Genomic DNA, 19,342 nt, shown 5'->3' on the forward strand with positions numbered 1-19,342 from the left:
TTACTCCTTGGAAGGAAAGTTATGACCAACCTAGACAGCATATTAAAAACAGAGACATTACTTTGTCTACAAAGGCTATGGTTCTTCCAGTAGTCATGTACGGATGTGAGAGTTGGACTATAAAGAAAACTGAGTGCCAAAGAATTGATGCTTTTGAACTGTGGTGTTGGAGAAGACTTTTGAGAGTCCCTTGGACTGCAAGGAGATCCAACCAGTCCATCATAAAGGAAGGAGATCAGTCCTGGGTGTTCATTGGAAGGACTGATGTTGAAGCTGAAACTCCCATACTTTGGCCACCTGATGTGAAGAGCTGACTCATTGGAAAAGACCCTGATGCTGGGAAAGATTGAGGGCAGGAGGAGAAGGGGACAACAGAGGATGAGATGGTTGAATGACATCACTGACTCAATGGACATGAGTTTGAGTAGACTCCGGGAGTTGGTGATGGGCAGGGAGGCCTGGCATGCTGTGGTTCAACGGGGTCGCAGAGTCTGACTCGACTGAGCTGAACTGAACTGAGAATGAATAAAATCAAAAAGTCAAGCTAGGCTTGGTTAACATACTGCATCTGTAGTGTGAAGAAATGCAAATCAATATAGTAAAGACTTAGAAATTCTGCATTGCAGAAACCTAATTTTGTATATAACCTTATGTTTCCCATTGGTTGTGATCTTAGGAAGTCTTAATATCTTCTGGGACACTGGAAGTCTACAGAACATAATTTGGAAAACACTATATGTATTTAAACACCATTAATTTTGATACATCAGATGCAAAATTTGTGACATGCCAAAATCATTTATAGAATCCAAGTAAAAACTGTTATTAAAGAATGAACAATAGCATAATAAGATAGGAAAAAACTGTTGGAGCTATAAAGGACCTGAGTGTAATGGTTTTAAAAACTTCTTTATCACATGTTTTCCATGTGTTTTCATCCTTTCTATGGCTTTTCATTCTCTTAACAGTGTCTTTTGAAGAACAGGAGTGATGAAGTCCAAATTATTATGTTCTTCTTTTATGGATTGTACTGTTAGTATATGTGTCTGAGAAACTCTTGCCTAATTTAAGGCCACAAGCATTTTCTCCAGTGCTTTCTTCTAGAAGTTTTATAGTTGCTTTAAGTTTCCAAATTCTTCTCTAGTGCAGTTTTACATACATACACAGTTTGGTTCTTTTGTTACAGTGAGCTCACAATTTACATAGTTTTACAACTTGCTGTTTTTTTTTTCACTGTTTATTAAATCATAGTATTTTTATGTCAGTACAGTTAATATCTTTTGAGTAGTTTTAATAGTATTTGACTGGCAAATATACCATAATTTATTTAGTTTTTCTTCTCTTGATGGACAGTTGTTTCTAATTTTTTTCTATTCTAAACAATGCTCCAAGGTTTGTTTTAAAATTCAGTTCAGATTTCAATTCCTGAAAATTTATTAGAGACTTAGAACATTTCACCCTTCTAGATTTTTGAGGCACACTTAAAACTAAATATTTGATAAACAATTTCTGACTATTCTCATTCAGATATGTAGTGGAAACATTATGGTGAAGTTATGATATAAACAATCATCACTTAAAAATTTTTTGTTTATTAACTTTATTAACACATCATATACCATAGCCCTAATGGATCCTTCTTAGTTCAAAGAGCTGTAATAGTTATGTTTGCAAAGCTCTGATTCTACTAATTTGTTTTAATTTTTCGGTTTATATGACTTAACCTTCTTTGACTTCTCTTCTACCACTTCCATTTTTCAAGTCTCTGTGAAAAATCTATTTGATATTTGTAACAAGATTATAATACTACCTAAATAGTGACATCCTTTTTTATTCCCCTCAAATTAAATGGTATAAATTTTGGAGGAAACTTTATGTATCTTTTTTTTTTCTTTCTTTTTATTCTATTTATGTTATTTCATTTTTCCATGACAGATTCAAAAGCTTTGTGACAGAGTAGCTTCATCTACTTTATTGGATGACCGAAGAAATGCTGTGCGAGCTCTCAAATCATTATCTAAGGTCTGTAACACTTTATCAGTTATTCAGGTTATTAAGTTGGATATTCCTTTCTTAAATAACATTTTTCTTTTGTGCAGAAATATCGCTTGGAAGTGGGTATTCAAGCTATGGAACATCTTATCCATGTTTTACAAACAGATCGGTATGTCTCTAATGATTTTTCTCCCTAATTTTTCTTAAAATTTTAATTAATTTGTTTTAGAGTCACTGTTCCAGAAATGATTAAGGCTACTAAGTTTTTACTTTCAGTTGTCATTTTAATAAACAGTTATTGGGCACTAGATCCAAACCATTGTGCTAAGCATTTAGGACAGACATAATCTAAACCTTCAGGGATTGAGAGCTTACCATTATATAAAAATGGAATGAAGTAACTTGTCCAATAAAGGTTTAAAATTTGGAATTTGAACAAATTAATGTATTGGTTTTCACTTAGGTATACTATAGCATACTATTCTATAATATACATATTATATGTTATATCAGTTATCTAGACTTTGTCTTTCTGAGGGGAGAGAAGTAAACTCATACTAATAGAGGGAAGTCTTAAGAGAAGAGTCACTCAGCCTAGTTTTTGCTTTTTTAGTTTCTCTTTAAGAGAGCATCTGCATCTTTGTTTTTAATTAACAACTGTACAGGAATAACTTTAGATCTTATCTCTAGTTAAATATATCTTTCAATCTTTAGCTGCTCAGTTTACATTTCCACCATATCAAGATCTCTTCACAGGTGTCTTAAATTCAAAATGTTCAAAAGTTAATATGTCTCTGGTTGTCCTGCTAATACTCCACCGCATCCCCTCACCCGCCTGATCCACTTCAGCTGCCTTTGACCCAAGTTCATCCCAGTTAGCACCTTTCCATTAAAATAAGAAACGGGAGGTTTTGTGCTGAATTCATCCCTCTGCTTAACCCATTATGCCCATCCAGACAAAAAAAAAAAAAAGCTGGAATCCATGAATTCTCTTGATTTCAATTGTCAGTCCTAGTTTTGGCTCTCAGTATTAATCACTTAAGTCATTTTCACAGCCACTGTATTAGTTATCTATTAGTGTGTAATAAATTACCTCACAGCTTCCTGGCTCAAAATAACAAATATTTATTATGTCACAGTTCCTGTGGATCAGGAATTCAGAAGTGGCTTAGCTAGGTGGTTCTGGCTCAAGCTCTCTTACGAGGTTGTGCACAAGATGTCAGCCAGGACTGGAGTCATCTGAAGGCTTGACTGGGGCTGGAGTATCTGATTCCAAGATGGCTCACTTACCTGAGGCAAGAGGCCTCAATATCTCATCTTGTTGCTCTCTCTGAAGGACTGCTTTAGCATCCTCATGATATGAGAAACTGGCTTCTCCCAGAGCAAGTGATCTTAGAGGGAGAATAGAGAGAAAACCACAATGCCTTTTAGGACTTTGTCTCAGAAGTCACCTATTGTCAATCCCATTACATTGTACTTTACTAGAAGCAAGTTAATAAGTTCAGCCTGTATTAAAGAAGAGGAGACTTAGGGTCCACCTTTTGAAGTGAGCTGTAACAGAGAGGTTTTTTGTTGTTGTTGTTGTTTTACATAATTTAAAATCACCCACCACCTCCAGACTCTATTTTTTGCCTCTGACCTCTTTGTCTTTCCATTCATTTCAAGAATATCTGTCTGAAATGTGAATCTTCTATTACTCACCTGTTTAATGCATTTAACCAACTCAGTGCAGTGTGAAGTGCAAGTTCCTCAAACAAAGCAAAGCATATAAGCATTTTAAAATATATATATATTTCTTTCTTTATTTGGCTGCATCAGGTCCTGGTTGCAGCACACAGGCTCCAGAGCTTGTGGGCTCAGTAGTTCCAGCATGTGGTTCTAAGCATGTGGGGGAGCTTATTTCCCCCACCAGGGATTGAACCCATGTCCCCTGCATTAGATTGCAAGTTCTTAACCACTGAACCACCAAAGAAGTCCTGCATGTAAGCTTTTTAAAGACTTAGATGCTGCCTGTCTATCAAAACTCATAACCTCTTTTAAAATGGTATTTCAGCAATGCCCAGCTGCTTGTTCATGCCGAATAGAATCTTTGCTATCCTCCTCAGTGTAACTCACGTTGGCCACCTTTGAAAGCCAACTAATTCTTGTTTTTGTTATTTATTCATTTGGCTGTGCTGTGTCTTAACAGCCCATGGGGTCTTTGCTCTTTGTTGCAGCATGTGGACTCTTAGTTGCATTTAGAATCTACTTCTCTGACCAGGGATCGGACCTGGGCCACCTGCATTGGGATCGCAGAGTCTTAACCATTGGACCACCAGGAAAGCCCCCCAAAGCCAGTTAATTCTAATGTGTTTGATTGAATCCATTGGATGTTATTCCAGAACTGTCTGTTATTAACACTGGAGTGGGCAGCTGCAGGACTATCTGTTATTTTAACACCAGGTGGGCAACTGCAGTAGGAAGAATAATGGTCCCCCAAAGATGTTTATATTCTCTCAGCACGACCTATAAATGTTACCTTAGATGGCAGAAGAGACTTTGGAGATATGATTAAGTTATGGATTTTTAGATAGAGAAATTATGTTGGATTATCCAGGTGGGCCCAAGGTAATCCTAAGGCTTCTCAAAAGTTGAAGAGGAATCCAAAAGAGGAGGTCAGAATGAGGTAAAATGAAAAGACCTCCATCTGTCTTTGCTGGTTTTAGAAGTGAAAGGGGACCTCTAGACCTGGAAAAGGCAAGGAAATGGATTCTCCCTGAAAGGCATCAGAAAAGAAGGCACCCCAGATGAGACCTGACTTTAGTCCACTGAGACCCATTTCAGCTCTCTGACTTCCAGAACAGTAAGATAATATATTTGTGTTATATAAACTACTGAATTCGTAGTAATTTGCTACAGCGTCAATAGAAAAGTAATAAAGTAACCCAATTTTGCTATCTGCTTTAAACAATACTCTTAAGTTACGAGAAAACAAATGTTAGATCAAAAAAATTAGTGTGATTATTAAACATACATGTAATTTTTTTCATGAATCTTTATGCATGCATTTCTCATTGAGTCTTACAAAACTGGTTATGAAACAACTATCTTGATACAGAAAACAGAATGCTTCCCCTTATATAAAGTGGCCCTCATGCATTGGAGAAGGAAATGGCAACCCACTCCAGTGTTCTTGCCTGGAGAATCCCAGGGATGGTGGAACCTGGTGGGCTGCTGTCTACAGGGTCACACAGAGTCGGATATGACTGAAGCAACTTAGCAGCAGCAGCAGCAGAAAATAGTAGTCTTGATACAAAGGTTAAGAAATATATTTTTAAAAACATTTATTGAACATTTACTCTGTGCCAGGCATTCATAAGGTGTACCATGTAGAAATAAGGTGTACCATGTAGCCTTGTGAATATGTGAACTAATAATTGATCGTGTTAGAGGCTGATGGATGTTTTATTATGCCTCTTAGACAACAAAGCCAAACTTCTGTGAACCTTCTTGTGTTTTACTCCTTTTCTTGTGTCAAATTCCATTTCCTTTGTCTTCTCTATTTATCTGTTATCTTCTGTTCTCAAAACATGCTACAAGTGCTTTCTTAACTTCATTGATTGCAAAGGTATATATTCTGCAGCCATCTCTTTCCACTTCTCATCTTCATTACTCTTTTATGCTTATGCTCTTGGGCCACCTAATACTCTAAGAATCCTTCAGCTGAATCCTCTTCATCCTTATCCCCTTCATCCTTGGCTGCATCACACAGAGCTGTGTTCCCTTTCTTGGCATGTCTTGAAACTCCATCTGTCCATGGGTCCATTCCTCTTAAAACTTGAGGAGCAACTGCTTATTCTCCCAAGTCTCACATTCAGGGCCTGAAAGTTGTCTGATGGAAACTAGTGTTTCCAAACCATGTCACCTCAATAGTTGTTTTTTTTTAAGTGTACATTTCAGTGGTTTTAGTATATTCACAAAGTTGTATAACTATCACCACTATCTAATTCCAAAACATTTTCATCACTTCAAAAACAGTCCAGTATCCATTAGGTGTTATTGCCTAGTGCCTACCACCCCCGTTCCAACGTTCCAATTAGTTGTTGCCTAGCAACAACTAATCTACTTTTTCTCTGTATAAATTTGACTGTTTTGAACATTTCATATAAATGGAATCATAAAATGTGGGACTTTTGTGTCTGGCTTCCTTCACTTAGCATAATATTTCAAAGTCCATCCATGTTGTAACATGCATTAGTATATTTCATACCTTTTGATGGCTGAATAATATTCCAGGAAAGATCCCCTAGAGAAGGAAATAGCCACCCACCCTAGTATTCTTGCCTGGGAAATTGCTTGGACATGGAGCTGACAAAAAGAATAGGACACAACTGAGTGACTAACACACACACACACACAGATATAGCCTATTTGTTTATCCATTCACCTGTTGTCAGACATTTGGGGGTATTTCCATTTTTTGACTGTTAGGAATAATGCTGTTAGGAACATTTGTGTACTGGTTTTTGTGTGAACATATACTTTATATAAAAGAATGCAATTGTTGGGTCATGTAGTTTAACTTTTTGAGAAACTGCCAAACTCTTAACATGGGGGGCTGTGCCGTTTTACATCTTAATCTGCAGGTGTAAAGGTCCAGTTTCTCTTCACCAACATGTTTTTATTGCCCTTTTTTAAAAATGGCCATCCTAGTGAGAGTATCTTGTAGTTTTCCTTTGCACATACCTAATGACTTACGCTTTGCATATTCCTAATTATTGTTGAGTGTCTTTCCATGTGTTTATTTACCATTCATGTGTCTTTATTAGAGAAATGACTGAGCCTTTTGCCTAATTTTAATTTGTTTGTCTTTTTTTTTAAGTTCTCTTTTTATTGTTCAGTTGTATATTATTCTGAATACAAATCCCTTAATAGACATATGATTTGCAAATGTTTTTTCCCATATTTTGGGTTTTCTTTTCACTTTCTTAATAGTGTCATTTGAAGGACAAATGTTTTTACTTTTGACAAAATCCAGTTTATCTGTTTTATCTTTTCTTGCTTATGCTTTTAGTATCATATCTTAGGAAACCATTGCCTAATCCAGGGTTTTGAATATTTGTACCTGTGCTTTCATCTAAGAGTTTTATAGTTTTAACTCTTATATTTAAATCTTGTATCCCATTTTGAGTTAATTTTTATATAAGGTGTGAAATTGGAGTCCAGCTTTTTGCATGTGGCTGTTAATTGTCCATCACACCATTTGTTGAAGATACTGTTCTTTCCTCATTGAATGGTCTTTGCACCCTTGCCAAAAATAAACTGAAATAAATGTTTGACTTTATCTATTTTATTATTCTGTGTCTGTCCTTATGCCAGTATTGTCTTGATTACTATAATTTTATAGGAAGTTTTGAAATCAGAAAGTGTGAGTCCTTCAACTTCATTCTTCTTTTTGAAGATGATTTTGGCTATTCTGGATACGTTGCATTCCCAGCATTCCCATACAGGTTTACGATCAGCTGGTAGCTGGGATTTTTATAGGGATTGTGTGATTCTGCAAGTCAAGTCGGGGTATATTACCATGTTTACAACATTACATCTTCCTATTCATGAACACAGAATATCTTTTCATTTATTTGAGTTCTAGATAATTTCTTTCAACAATGTTTTAAAGTTTTCAGTGTATAAGTCTTGGACTATAGTAAAATTTTATTTCAAAGTATTTAAAACTTTTCTATGTTATTTAAATGGAATTTAAAATTTTTTATTGTCTGATTGTTCATTGCTAGTATAGAGAAGTACAGTTGATTTTTTTTTTTTATGTTAAGCATGTGTCCTTCAACCTTGCTGAATATATTTACTAGTTCTAATAGGTTTTTAGTGATTTCCTTAGAATTTTCTATGTACAAGGTCATGTCATCAGTGAATGGGATAGTTTTAGTTCTTCCTTTCTAATCTGTATGTTTTTTATTTCCTTTTCTTGCCAAATGCTCTAGCTAGAACCTGTAGTTCAGTGTTGGGTTGAAGTGGCTAGGGGAGACATCATTATCTTGTTACTGATCTTTAGGGGTGAAGCGTTTAGTCTTGCACCATTACATATGATGTTAATTGTCAGATTTTCATTTTGAGGAAGTTTCCTTCTATTCCTGCTTTCTCAAAGGTCTCTTAAGAGATGTCCCTCTTAAGTTTCTCAAAAACAGATAATAATAATTTTAAAAATCTATTTTATATGATATTTACATCCTCTGGTTGTGACCCTCTGTCCCTCATTTTTGCTTTCACTCCTCATCACTTCTTTATATTTATTGAATCTTTCTGACCTGTGTCTCATTCTTGCTTTTCACTCTGAATGCCATCATCTTCCATTGTGCTTTCAAATTATATCTGTTTATCAACAACAAAAATATACTTCCTTGGACTTCCTTGGCAGTCCGGTGGTTAAAAGACTCTGCACTTCTAATGCAGAGAGTATAGTTTCAATCCCTGGTCAGGGAACTAAGATCCCACATGCTACAAGACAAAAAAAAAATTATACTTCCTGAACAAAAGAGAAAAAGATAAAAAAACTTATACTTCCTGAAACAAATGAGTAAAAGGAAAAACTTTTATACTTCCTGATGTTATAAATGTCGTAAATGTTTACTGTAAATTTTTTTTTTTTTTTTTTAAGAAAATAAAATACAGATCAAGGAAACAAATTCGAGAGATCCAACTAGAGATAACACTTTATAACATATTTATGTTATAAAACATATACGTAAACATACACACAGACTTAAAAAATTACCTGGCTTGTGCTGATTTTGCTTGTTTTAAAGTTGGATTTCTTTTCCAAATTGATTTATAAGGTTTCCTTAAAATATATACATACACACATGAAAATATATATATGGTTTTTCATAGATGGGATCATTCTTCACATTGATTTTTGTATTCTGTTTTTTTCCTACTGGCATTAAATCAGGGGTGTTTTAATTACCATGTCATTAAACATTCTTTAAAAATACATTTTTTAATTGCTGCTATATATGGATTTACCACACTTTTAAAAAATATTATTGGACATTTAAGTTGCTTCTAATTTTTCAGTATTATTACAAAAATAGACCTTTATACATCTTCACAGTTTGCACTCTGATATTTTCTTAGGGTAGGTCTTCAGAAGTGAGATTAGTGTTTTATACAATCTTGTTAAAGAAAAGTCTATAAAATAGTCATAACAGCTTATACTCTAACTGGCAGTGTATAAGTGTAATAATTTCTTTCTTCCAGTTCGGATTCTGAAATAATAGGTTATGCTTTGGACACATTGTATAATATAATATCTAATGATGAAGAGGAAGAAGTAGGTAAGTTTCTTTCATTGTGTTTTCTGTACATAAAATTAACTGGATTGTGCCATTTTTGCTGTTTTAGGGTTGATTTTATTTTATAAATTTATTTTTAAGATTTTTTTTCTTCTTTTTTGTTCTAATCAATAAAGGGAAAACATTAGAAAATATCTTTAAGATGACTGCTTCGTATGTGATTTGGAGGTGGAATTAGATTCTTCTTTTTAAAATATATTTTTCTCTCTTTATTGATTTTAGTTAAGCAGAATGAATATTAGTAGTCTCTCAGTTAAATAATCATTTTTGGCTATTGATTAAAAATCAAACTTTTATTTATATGTTACATGGTGAGCAGTATGAAGTTAGAGGAATTGTTCCTGATATATACTTGAATTTCTAACATAGATCTTATGTTAACTTTTTTATATTTGGAAGGTTTTTTGTTTTTGTGTGTTTACTTTTTGGCCGCACCATGCAGTTTCCAGGATCTCAGTTCCCCAGCCGGGGATTGAACCCAGGCCATGGCAATGAAAACCTGGAATCCTAACCTCTTGGCCACCAGGCAAATCCCAGCATGTGAAATACTTGACTGGAAGTCCGTACATTTTATTCCATGTATTGTAAAAACAGACACTGAGTAACATTTTCCAATGCTATTGAAGAGTGCTTTCCTTATTTCACATTGACTGTTGCAATAGGACATAGCGGGTTTTTCATTTTTCTAGACAATCTAAAGGGTGATATTCATGCATATTATAAGGCTAATTTATACTGAAATTATAGGGTCCTCCAAAATCTGAGTAGGTAACATAAAGAAATGTATAGATAATATTGTGTACACTTATTTTATTAAAGTAAAAGTGTAACAGAAATATGTATAGATATTAATTTCACAAAATACCAGTAATAACATTTGAAACTGGGTTGTGTTGCATAATCACAATTTTTTAGAGTTGAATATCCTTTCTCTTAAATTTTTATTTCTCTGTAATGTCTACCTCATGACTTTATTAATTTCTCAGGAGTAAAAAAATCTTTAGTAAACATAATTTGGTTCTCATTGAAAAAGAGGCTGTCAGTTACATAATAATACTTAAATACAGTACCACCATTTTGAAGAAAAAGATACTTATTTCCACTAGTCATTTCTCAGAAAATTAGATGCAGTTACACTTATTAGAAAACATTAAATTTTTTCTTAGTTGTTTCAGATTGAAAATTTAGCTCTTTTTTTTTTAAGTAATTTTTGTGTTTTTAAAAAACTGTTTAGCATCAATTAGGTGATATTCCTTTGTTATAAATTCATAATCTGCTGCTACTGCTGCTGCTAAGTCACTTCAGACTCTGTGTGACCCCATAGACAGAAGCCCACCAGGCTCCCCCGCCCCTGGGATTCTCCAGGCAAGAACACTGGAGTGGGTTGCCATTTCCTTCTCCAATGCATGAAAGTGAAAAGTGAAAGTGAAGTCGCTCAGTCGTGTCTGACCCTCAGCGACCCCATGGACTACAGTCTTCCAGGCTCCTCCGTCCATGGGATTTTCCAGGCAAGAGTACTGGAGTGCGGTGCCATTGCCTTCTCCAAAATTCATAATCTAGTAATGTTTAAGTCCATTTTTTTGCTTCTGTTAATGTATTTGGGCTCCTTATTTTTAATTTACCATCCAAAAAGTGATTCTTTGGATGAAACAGGGTAAACAATTGTAGAAACTACAATAGTGGAGTCATTTTTTCTAGGAAAGATTAAAATATGAACTTAGGCTAATAGCCTGAGTCAATTTTTAGAAATCTAGATACTGAGAAATAGGGTCTTCAATTTTATTATTGATACTTTCTCTTTACTGCTTCATTAAAAGATATTTCTTAGCTGACATAATGAACTTCATTTTAAAATGAATTCAACTTCATTGGAGTTATTTTAATAACCCCTCAATTTATTGGTAAATATGTCTCATAACTCTGCATATATAGCACATGCTACATCTATTAGAATATCTAAAATATGTGAGTAAAATGAGTATGAAGCTCTTCCTTTAAGAAATTATATTGCTTATTTGATGTTTTTAAGCTCTTATTTATTTTATTGTGAATACTACTACATAAAAAAGTTTTCTTTATCACCCACTTTTATTTATTTTGTCTACCTTTTCAGATGATGTTGAAGGTAAAAGATTGCATTTAATATGCATGATGCTTTTAGGCATAATTTCTGATAATATAAAAGGACACTGTCAAGTGAGTTTCTTCTGGCTGGTAAAAAAAAAAAATCTTGAGATTTATTTTAATATATAAGAATTCCTTCATTAAAAAGCAATATTTTATAATCTTATTTTATCATTTCTATGACTACAAAATTATTTATTGTCCAGGACACAGAAAATATTCTAGTACATATTTTAATGAAATTAAAGTTTTTTCTCTGGTAGGACAATTTATTTGAATTACTTCTTATGTGTTTCCAGGGGGGAATTTTTGAGCCAGTTTATTTAAAAATAATATTTGAATATGTATACATATATATATATACGTGTATACATATAAATTTTACCTATATTCAAGAAGAACTGGAAGGTATTCCAGTTCAGAGAATACTTATATGTTGATATTGTCCCTTTAAAATTATGCGTGCACAAGGCCTGGTTACTGACATTTTTTAATATTAATTTATAAAACTCACCAATATTGCCTTTTTTCTAGTGGTCCGATTCAATTTCCATTTACTTTTTAACATTGATTCTTCTTTTCCTCATAGTTAATTTAAAGTAACCACTTTTTTTTGTTTTACTATTTTTCCTGAGATCCTTAACTTTTTAAAATGAAGAAGAAAAATCCTCATCTAAAGTAGGTTTAAAATGGTACATGACAAAATTTCCTATACCTAACAAAAAGCTAACAAAGAAACTAACTTTTAAGCTATATAACATTACCTTTTGTGAAATTTGAACCCCTTGTTTCAAAATAGATAATATTGACCACCTAATTAATTAATATGCCTTGAGTCTTGCGAAAATGCTGTGTCCTTGTTGAGTAGTACTATTATTGTTTCGTCATATTTATAGAGTTTAAATTTTACAGTGCTTTTATGTCCATTATCTTATTTGATCCTGTTAGCAAACTGTGAGGTAGGTAATATTTTTCTCTTTATTAAAGAGAAACCCCAGAGATATATAACTTACATAAGATTGTCTACTAAGTAGGGTAACAAAATTTTTTATACCTTTTTTTGTATTCCGTAGTTTTCTGATTTAATAATCAGAAAAGCAGACAGATGTTTAAAAGTACAGGTCTGCTTGTTTAACTAATTGACCACAGTGTAAAAGATTACTTGTTATTCCCTCCCTCTGAGTTATAACTACTTTTATCAGAATATCTCTTTTGTCCTCCATAATACGGATTATGAACTTAATGTGGAGTTTCAACGAGAAGGTCCAGAATGTTTTTTAATATTGTTTATATAACTGGAAAAAACACAACTGTAAATACATTTGAAGAGTAAATGTATATATACATATTTAGTTAAAAGCCACATAAATAGGTGTGAAATATTTCCAGAGGTTTACATGGACTTTTTAAAAAGCAATCTTTAATTTGATATGCCTGTCTTAGGTTTATTTTCACTATAATTTCAAAATGTCATTTTGTTCTTAATTTTTCATTTGGGATTCCCTGGTGGCAAAGAATCTGCTTGCCAATGCATGAGACTGGAGTTCAATCCCTGGGTGGGGAACATCCCTTTTAGAAGGAAATGGCAACCCACTCTAGTATTCTTGCCTGGGGAATCCCATGGACAGAGGAGCCAGGCGGGCTACAGTCCATAGGGTCGCAACAGAGTCAGACATGACTTAGTAACTAAACAACAAAGGGATATTTACTTTTACAAGTTATAATAAGTATACCAAATAGTACATAAGCTATAGGATGTTAAAAAATAGACTTAACTCTAGGATTTTTCAAATAATTATATTGGATGAAAAGGGATTATTTACATGTTTCATACTTTTGCCTACTTACAAAAACATAGTATTTCATGAGTCTAGTTTTGTTTTACAATCTTTAGATATAATTAGTGTTGTAATTTTAGCTTGACTAACTTCCACATCAAAATAGCTTTGTATGTTACTTTAATCACTTAGCAAATTTTTGTGGGACTCTTCATTAAAATTTAGAAGTGCTGTCTTATGACTGTAACTTGAAGGAAGTGGAGTACATCTCACTAACACTTTTTTAGTTAATATTAAATCAGAAGGAACCATAGATCGTTGGAACAGGTTCATCTTTACTAGTTCAATTCAAAACATAGATCTTAATTATATACTGCTAAGCTATAGTATTTTATAGAGTATAGCTACAGAATGAATTGCATGTGTAGTATTAAATCTACTTCTTGCTAAGTTATTAGTTTGTGCTCAATGCCTGCACTAAATTAAACTTTTTCTTCTGTTAAACTTGTGTTCCTTATAGTAAAGCACAAAAGTTCTAGAGTTCTCTGTATTAAAAGGTATCTGTAGTTAAACATAACATACTGTATCTCCCTCTGAAATGTCACAAAATTTACATTAATGTAGTAAATATTGAGAATTCTGCAAAAAGGAGCCTATTCAGTTTTGTTTAATCCAGATATATTTGTGTACCTGTGCTTGCTTTCATGAGATACCTGTTAACACATGCCACACAATCCTGGATTTTGAGAAATACTAACCAAGACTTAAACCACAGCTTGGTTATTTGCATTTGTCCACATAAAAATATTTCATAGGAAGAATCCATCAAATCTGTATATGGTTTTCCTCCCTTCCTTTTAAGATTAACTTATAAGTTTGAATATTCTCCCAGATGTCAATCTTTTTTTTGGGGGGGGGGGGGGGGCTGTACTGTGTGGCATGTGGGATCTTGGTTCCCTGGCCAGATATCAAACCCATGCACCCTGCAGTGGAAGCATGGACTCCTAAGTACTGGAGCGCCAGGGACGTCCTCCAGATTCCATTGACTTTTATTTTGAACCCTTCTCTAGAGGTCACAGTCTTTGGGCCCAAGGGCATTGTCTGTCTTACGTGAAAGGTTGTTTGACTACTTAGTATTTTCAATAATAAATAAGTTGCTAACATTAAAAATGGGGTACATTAATATCACTTTTTAGATTTTGAATTGCTAAAAAAATCTGAAGACTGATGACACCTGGGCCTGCACTGTCCCATGGCAGCAGTCAGTTGGGGCTGAGGAACTGCTGCCTTCCTTAGAAGAGCACATAGTCTCCATCCTCCTTGTGGTCTTACAGCTGGCCTGCTTCATTCATGTACATTACTGTCTTGTCCCTGTAGTATATTCTCTACTATATTCACAACACTCATAAAAACCATTTTAAAATAAATTATATTTCAAAAGCATTATTTTGTTACTTGTATACCCAAGTGTGCTCTCATGTAATAAATATGAAAATATGCAAATATGCAAATGTAAAATAACCCTACAAAGCATCACAATTAGGTCATTGCATTGCTGCGATTGTATTAATACTCTCTTAGAAGGAAACAGTTCTAAGGCGGAGACAGTTAAGCTACTTGCCTATTCAACATTTCTCATGTATGTGGAGAGTTTTTCTCTTGACATGTGTGGGCCACTTTTTGCACAGATTTTCTTTGCTTTTTTATCTATAGATTTTGGCTAAGTATTTGTTCTTGGTACCATCCCCCACATAGCCATGGTTTGTTAGGGTTCCAGGGTAGCTAAAAACAAGATAGGCTCATTAGCCCAGCAAACCTTGTGAAATTTTATGGGATAAAGGGCATTTACCATACCATGGGAATCAGGGCTATTTTTCATGGCTGATTCTAAAGAGGGAGATTTTCAAAAGGTTTTATTAGCTTCCAAATTCTCGTATCTTTCCCAGTTTCTTTGTTATCTCCCTTCCCATCATCACATCACCTTGCAAATAAAATGGAAAGGGAGTGCAGTTCCTGCTACTTACCTAGTCTGTTTTTTTCCAACTCCATAGGTAAATTCAGCTTTGAGTATTGAAAACCACAATGTACCATGCAGAATTTTACTTTCAGAGATGTGTGAATAATCAGGGCACAGGATTTTATCTGCTCCCAAAGGAACAGCAGGAAATCTTTTAAGCAGATCAGTGATAGATATTGTCCCTTGAGTCCATGCTAGTTATGTTTGAGTATTAGACTTCCTTATGATTTTATTAGGCCTTTGTTACATCAAGCCTTTGCCCCTTTAATAGCCTTGACATAATAATTATGCAGTAACATAATGATAGCTTTCAGATGTAGTTTTTTTAATCCCTTCATGTCGTCCTCTACCTGTTTTCCCTGAAATAATGGAAATACTGCAATGGAAATAATGACCGCTTCCCTAGGCAATTCTTCTGAAACCACCATTAATCTAAAAAATTGAACTAAAAGGGGAAAAAATTGTTTACTGATGTCAAAAATGAAGCAACTTTATTTGGCATCCGATCAATCATGAACTCAAGTAGCTACTTAGTTTAGTAGATTGGATACAACTTTTATGAGAAAGATATAAGGTAAAATATCAGTGACAGGATTTGTTTACAGATAAGCATGTTTCTGGAAATATCATAACTCATACTTTTTCTTAGACATCTTTTGCATCTTGGTGTAATACTCATTAATAGTAACCTTATAAGAATTTGAAAAATTTTTTGAATCATTAAAAGAAGACTGTTATGTTCTGTATAATTTTGAAACTTGAGGGAATTCCCTGGTGGTCCAGTGATTAGGACTCCACACATTAATTGCCAAGGGCCCAGATTGGATCCCTGGTCAAGGAACCGACCAAAAAAAAGAAAACTAGATAATATCAATGCATGTAGATGTATAGTGTGTTATAAATCTTAGAACTGTGGTTCTTAAGGGCAGTTCGGCCCCTCCTGCCACCTGAAGGACATTTGTCAATGTCTGGAGACATGTCTGGTTATCCCAACTTGAGTAACTGTAATGAATTGCAATTGGCATCTTGTGGGTAAAGGCCAGGGGTGCTGCTAAACATCTTGCAATGCTTGGGGAGCCTCTCACAACAATGTCATTGTCAGTAGTGCCAAGGTTGAGAAATCCTGTGTTAGGGATGATGATGATCATGTCGTCGTTACTGTTATTGAGCACTTATTATTCACCAAACACTGTGCTAGATGTTTTAGTTACTCAAATCCTTACGGAAAACCCTGTGTAAAAGAAAACTGTTCCCATTTTACAAGTAAGGAATCTGAAGCTTGTACAGTTGGGCTCTTTGCCCAAAGTAATGTGACTAAATGGATGAAAATGGGTATAATCAGTCTGACTTAAAACCTTTGTGAGCTTTCTTTTCACTTGACTCCCTTTCAAAAAAGTCTCTGACTATACCACACACCCTAGCCATTCTGTTCATAAACAAATTCTGCCTGTGTTAGCAGTGCTACTTTATTTCTCAACATGTTAAGTTCAGAGATAGTATTTGACAGGTAATTGCTCCTTTCTCCTTGAAACACTTCTTCATTCATTTCTGTCTCCCTGATTTTCTTCCTGTCTCACTGGGCTACTCTTTCTTTGTCTCATTTGTTGTTTTCTTTCTTTTCTCGCCAGTCTTTTTAACATTGGAATGTCCCAGGGCATGGGTTTCTTTCCTTCTCTATTTTTTCCTTCAGTGGTCTCATCTAGGCTTGTGACTTCAAGTACAGTCTGTATGCCTGCCTCTCAAATATCTATGTCCAACCCAGACCTCGCCACTGATATCCGTATATGTATATTCAAATACTTAACTTGATGTCCCCAATTAGATTTTTTCCTTCCACACACAACTTTATTGAATTATAATTAAAATATAATAAATGTGTAAATATACAGTTTGATGAATTTTGACATATGTATAAATCCATGAAACCATCACTACCACCAAAATAATGAACATATCCAAGTTTCTTTGTGCTTGCTTGTAATCAGTTCCTCCTCCTTCTATCCCCATTTAATCATAGATCTGTGATTACTGTAGATTATTTGCATTTTTCTGGAATTTTTATGTAAATAAGATCATACAATATATACTCTGTTTTTGGTTTATTTTGGTCTGGCTTCTTTCACTCAGCATAATTATTCTGAGTTTCGTTCATAGTGCATATCAAGAGTTTAATCCTTTTTTTATTGCTGTTGTATGAATATATAACAAAATGTTAATCCCTTCCCTTGTTGGTGAGCATTTGGATTGTTTGTCCAAGTTTTTAGCTGTTACCCTTGAAGCTTCTATGTACAAGTCTTTTTGTGGACATACATTTTCATTTCTGTTGAGTAAATACCAAAGAATAGATTAGCTAAGTGATAGAGTAGGTGTATGTTTACCTTTACAAGAAATAACCAAACTGTTTTTCAAAATAGTTATACCATTTAAAATTCCCACTGGCAGTGTATAAGAATTCTATTTCCTCCGCATCCTGTCCAATACTTTCTATCTTTTTAAATTTTAGCTGTTCTGATGGACGTGAAATAGTATCTCATGGTAGTTTTATATTTTCACAATAAATAATTATATTGACAGTTTTTCATGTGATTATTTGCCACCCATATACTTTCTGTGAAGTTAAGTGAAAGTCGCTCAGTCGTGTCCAACTCTTTGCGACCCCATGGACTATATAGTTCATGGAATTTTCCAGGCCAGAATACTGGAGTGGGTAGCCTTTCCCTTCTCCAGGGGATCTTCCCAACCCAGGGATTGAACCCTGGGTTCGATCCACATTGTTGGCGGATTCTTTACCAGCTGAGCCACAAGGGAAGCCCAAGAATACTGGAGTGAGTAGCCTATCCCTTCTCCAGAAGATCTTCCCAATTCTTCAGGGATTGAACCAGGGTCTCCTGCATTGCAGGTGGATTCTTTACCAACTGAGCTATCAGGGAAGCCCTTTTACTTTCTTTGGTGACGTATTTATTCAGATCCTTTGTTCTTTTTTTTTTATACTCGATTGTCTTCTTATACTTCAGTTTGTAAGAGTTCTGTATATATTCTAGATAAAAGTCCTTGTGATATATGTTTCACAAATACTTTCTCTCAGTCTTTGACTTGCCTTTTTATTTTCCTAACATTGTATTTTGAAGAGCAAAATTTTTAATTTTCATTAATTCCAGTCTATTGATTATTTTTCTTATATAATTTGGGCCTTTTGTTTCCTATTTATGAAATCTTTACCAAACCTAAAATCACTAAAATGTTCTCCTATAGTTTCTTTTAAAAGTTTTAGAGTTTTAACTCTTGTGATTAGGTCTGCGAACCAATGGGTCTGTTTCTACACTTACTGTTCTGTTGGTCTCTATGTCTTTCATGTTGCCTGCATGACGCGGTATTGGTTACTGTGCGTGTGAATATGCTCAGTCGTGTCCAACTCTTTGCAGCCCCCTGGACTGTAGCCCACCAGGCTCGTCTGTCCATGGAATGTTCCAGGCAAAAATACTGGAGTTGGCTGCCATTTCCTACTCCAGGGGATCTTCTTGACCAGGGTTCTAACTTGCATCTCTGTGTTTTCTGTATTGGCAGGTGAATTCTTTACCCCTGTGCCACCTGGGAAGCCCCTGTTGGTTACTCTTATCTTTATAGTAAATCTTTACCAGTGTAAGTCCTCCAACTTTGTTCCTTCTCAAAACTATTTTGGCTCTTTTTGGTCCTTAACACTCCCATATCAATTTTAGAATCAGTTTGTCAATTTCTACCTAAAAAAAAATTGATATTTTGATTGGGATTCCGTTAAATCTGCAGATTGATATGAGAGTAAACTGATATTTTAACAATTTTGAGCCTTGTAATACAAAAGCTCTTCCCTGGTGGCTTATTGATAAAGAATCCACCTGCAAATGTAGGAGGTGCTGGATTAGGAAGATCCCCTGTAGCAGGAAATGGCAACCCATTCCAGTGTTCTTGCCTAGGAAATCCCATGGACAGAGGAGCCTGGTGGGCTACAGTCCATAGGGTTGCAAGAGAGTCAGATATGACTTAGCAACTAAATAACAACAACAATAATACAGGAACGCAGTATGTATATTATTTAAATCTTA

The 19,342-nt window shown here is 34.6% G+C and overlaps 1 protein-coding gene across 2 annotated transcripts in view; it reads left to right on the plus strand.

The window, feature by feature from the left end:
- The window catches only part of USO1 (USO1 vesicle transport factor), an 81,248-nt gene that overhangs the window by 18,848 nt on the left and 43,058 nt on the right, over positions 1 to 19,342 (plus strand). For both annotated transcript variants that reach the window (XM_019962935.2, XM_019962936.2), the window contains exons 2-4: positions 1,936 to 2,022; positions 2,100 to 2,164; positions 9,250 to 9,326. In XM_019962935.2, coding sequence (XP_019818494.2) covers positions 1,936 to 2,022; positions 2,100 to 2,164; positions 9,250 to 9,326 — 229 coding nt within the window. The remainder of the gene's footprint in view (positions 1 to 1,935; positions 2,023 to 2,099; positions 2,165 to 9,249; positions 9,327 to 19,342) is intronic.

Source organism: Bos indicus, chromosome 6 (assembly GCF_029378745.1).
Source record: "Bos indicus isolate NIAB-ARS_2022 breed Sahiwal x Tharparkar chromosome 6, NIAB-ARS_B.indTharparkar_mat_pri_1.0, whole genome shotgun sequence".
Taxonomy (NCBI): domain Eukaryota; kingdom Metazoa; phylum Chordata; class Mammalia; order Artiodactyla; family Bovidae; genus Bos; species Bos indicus.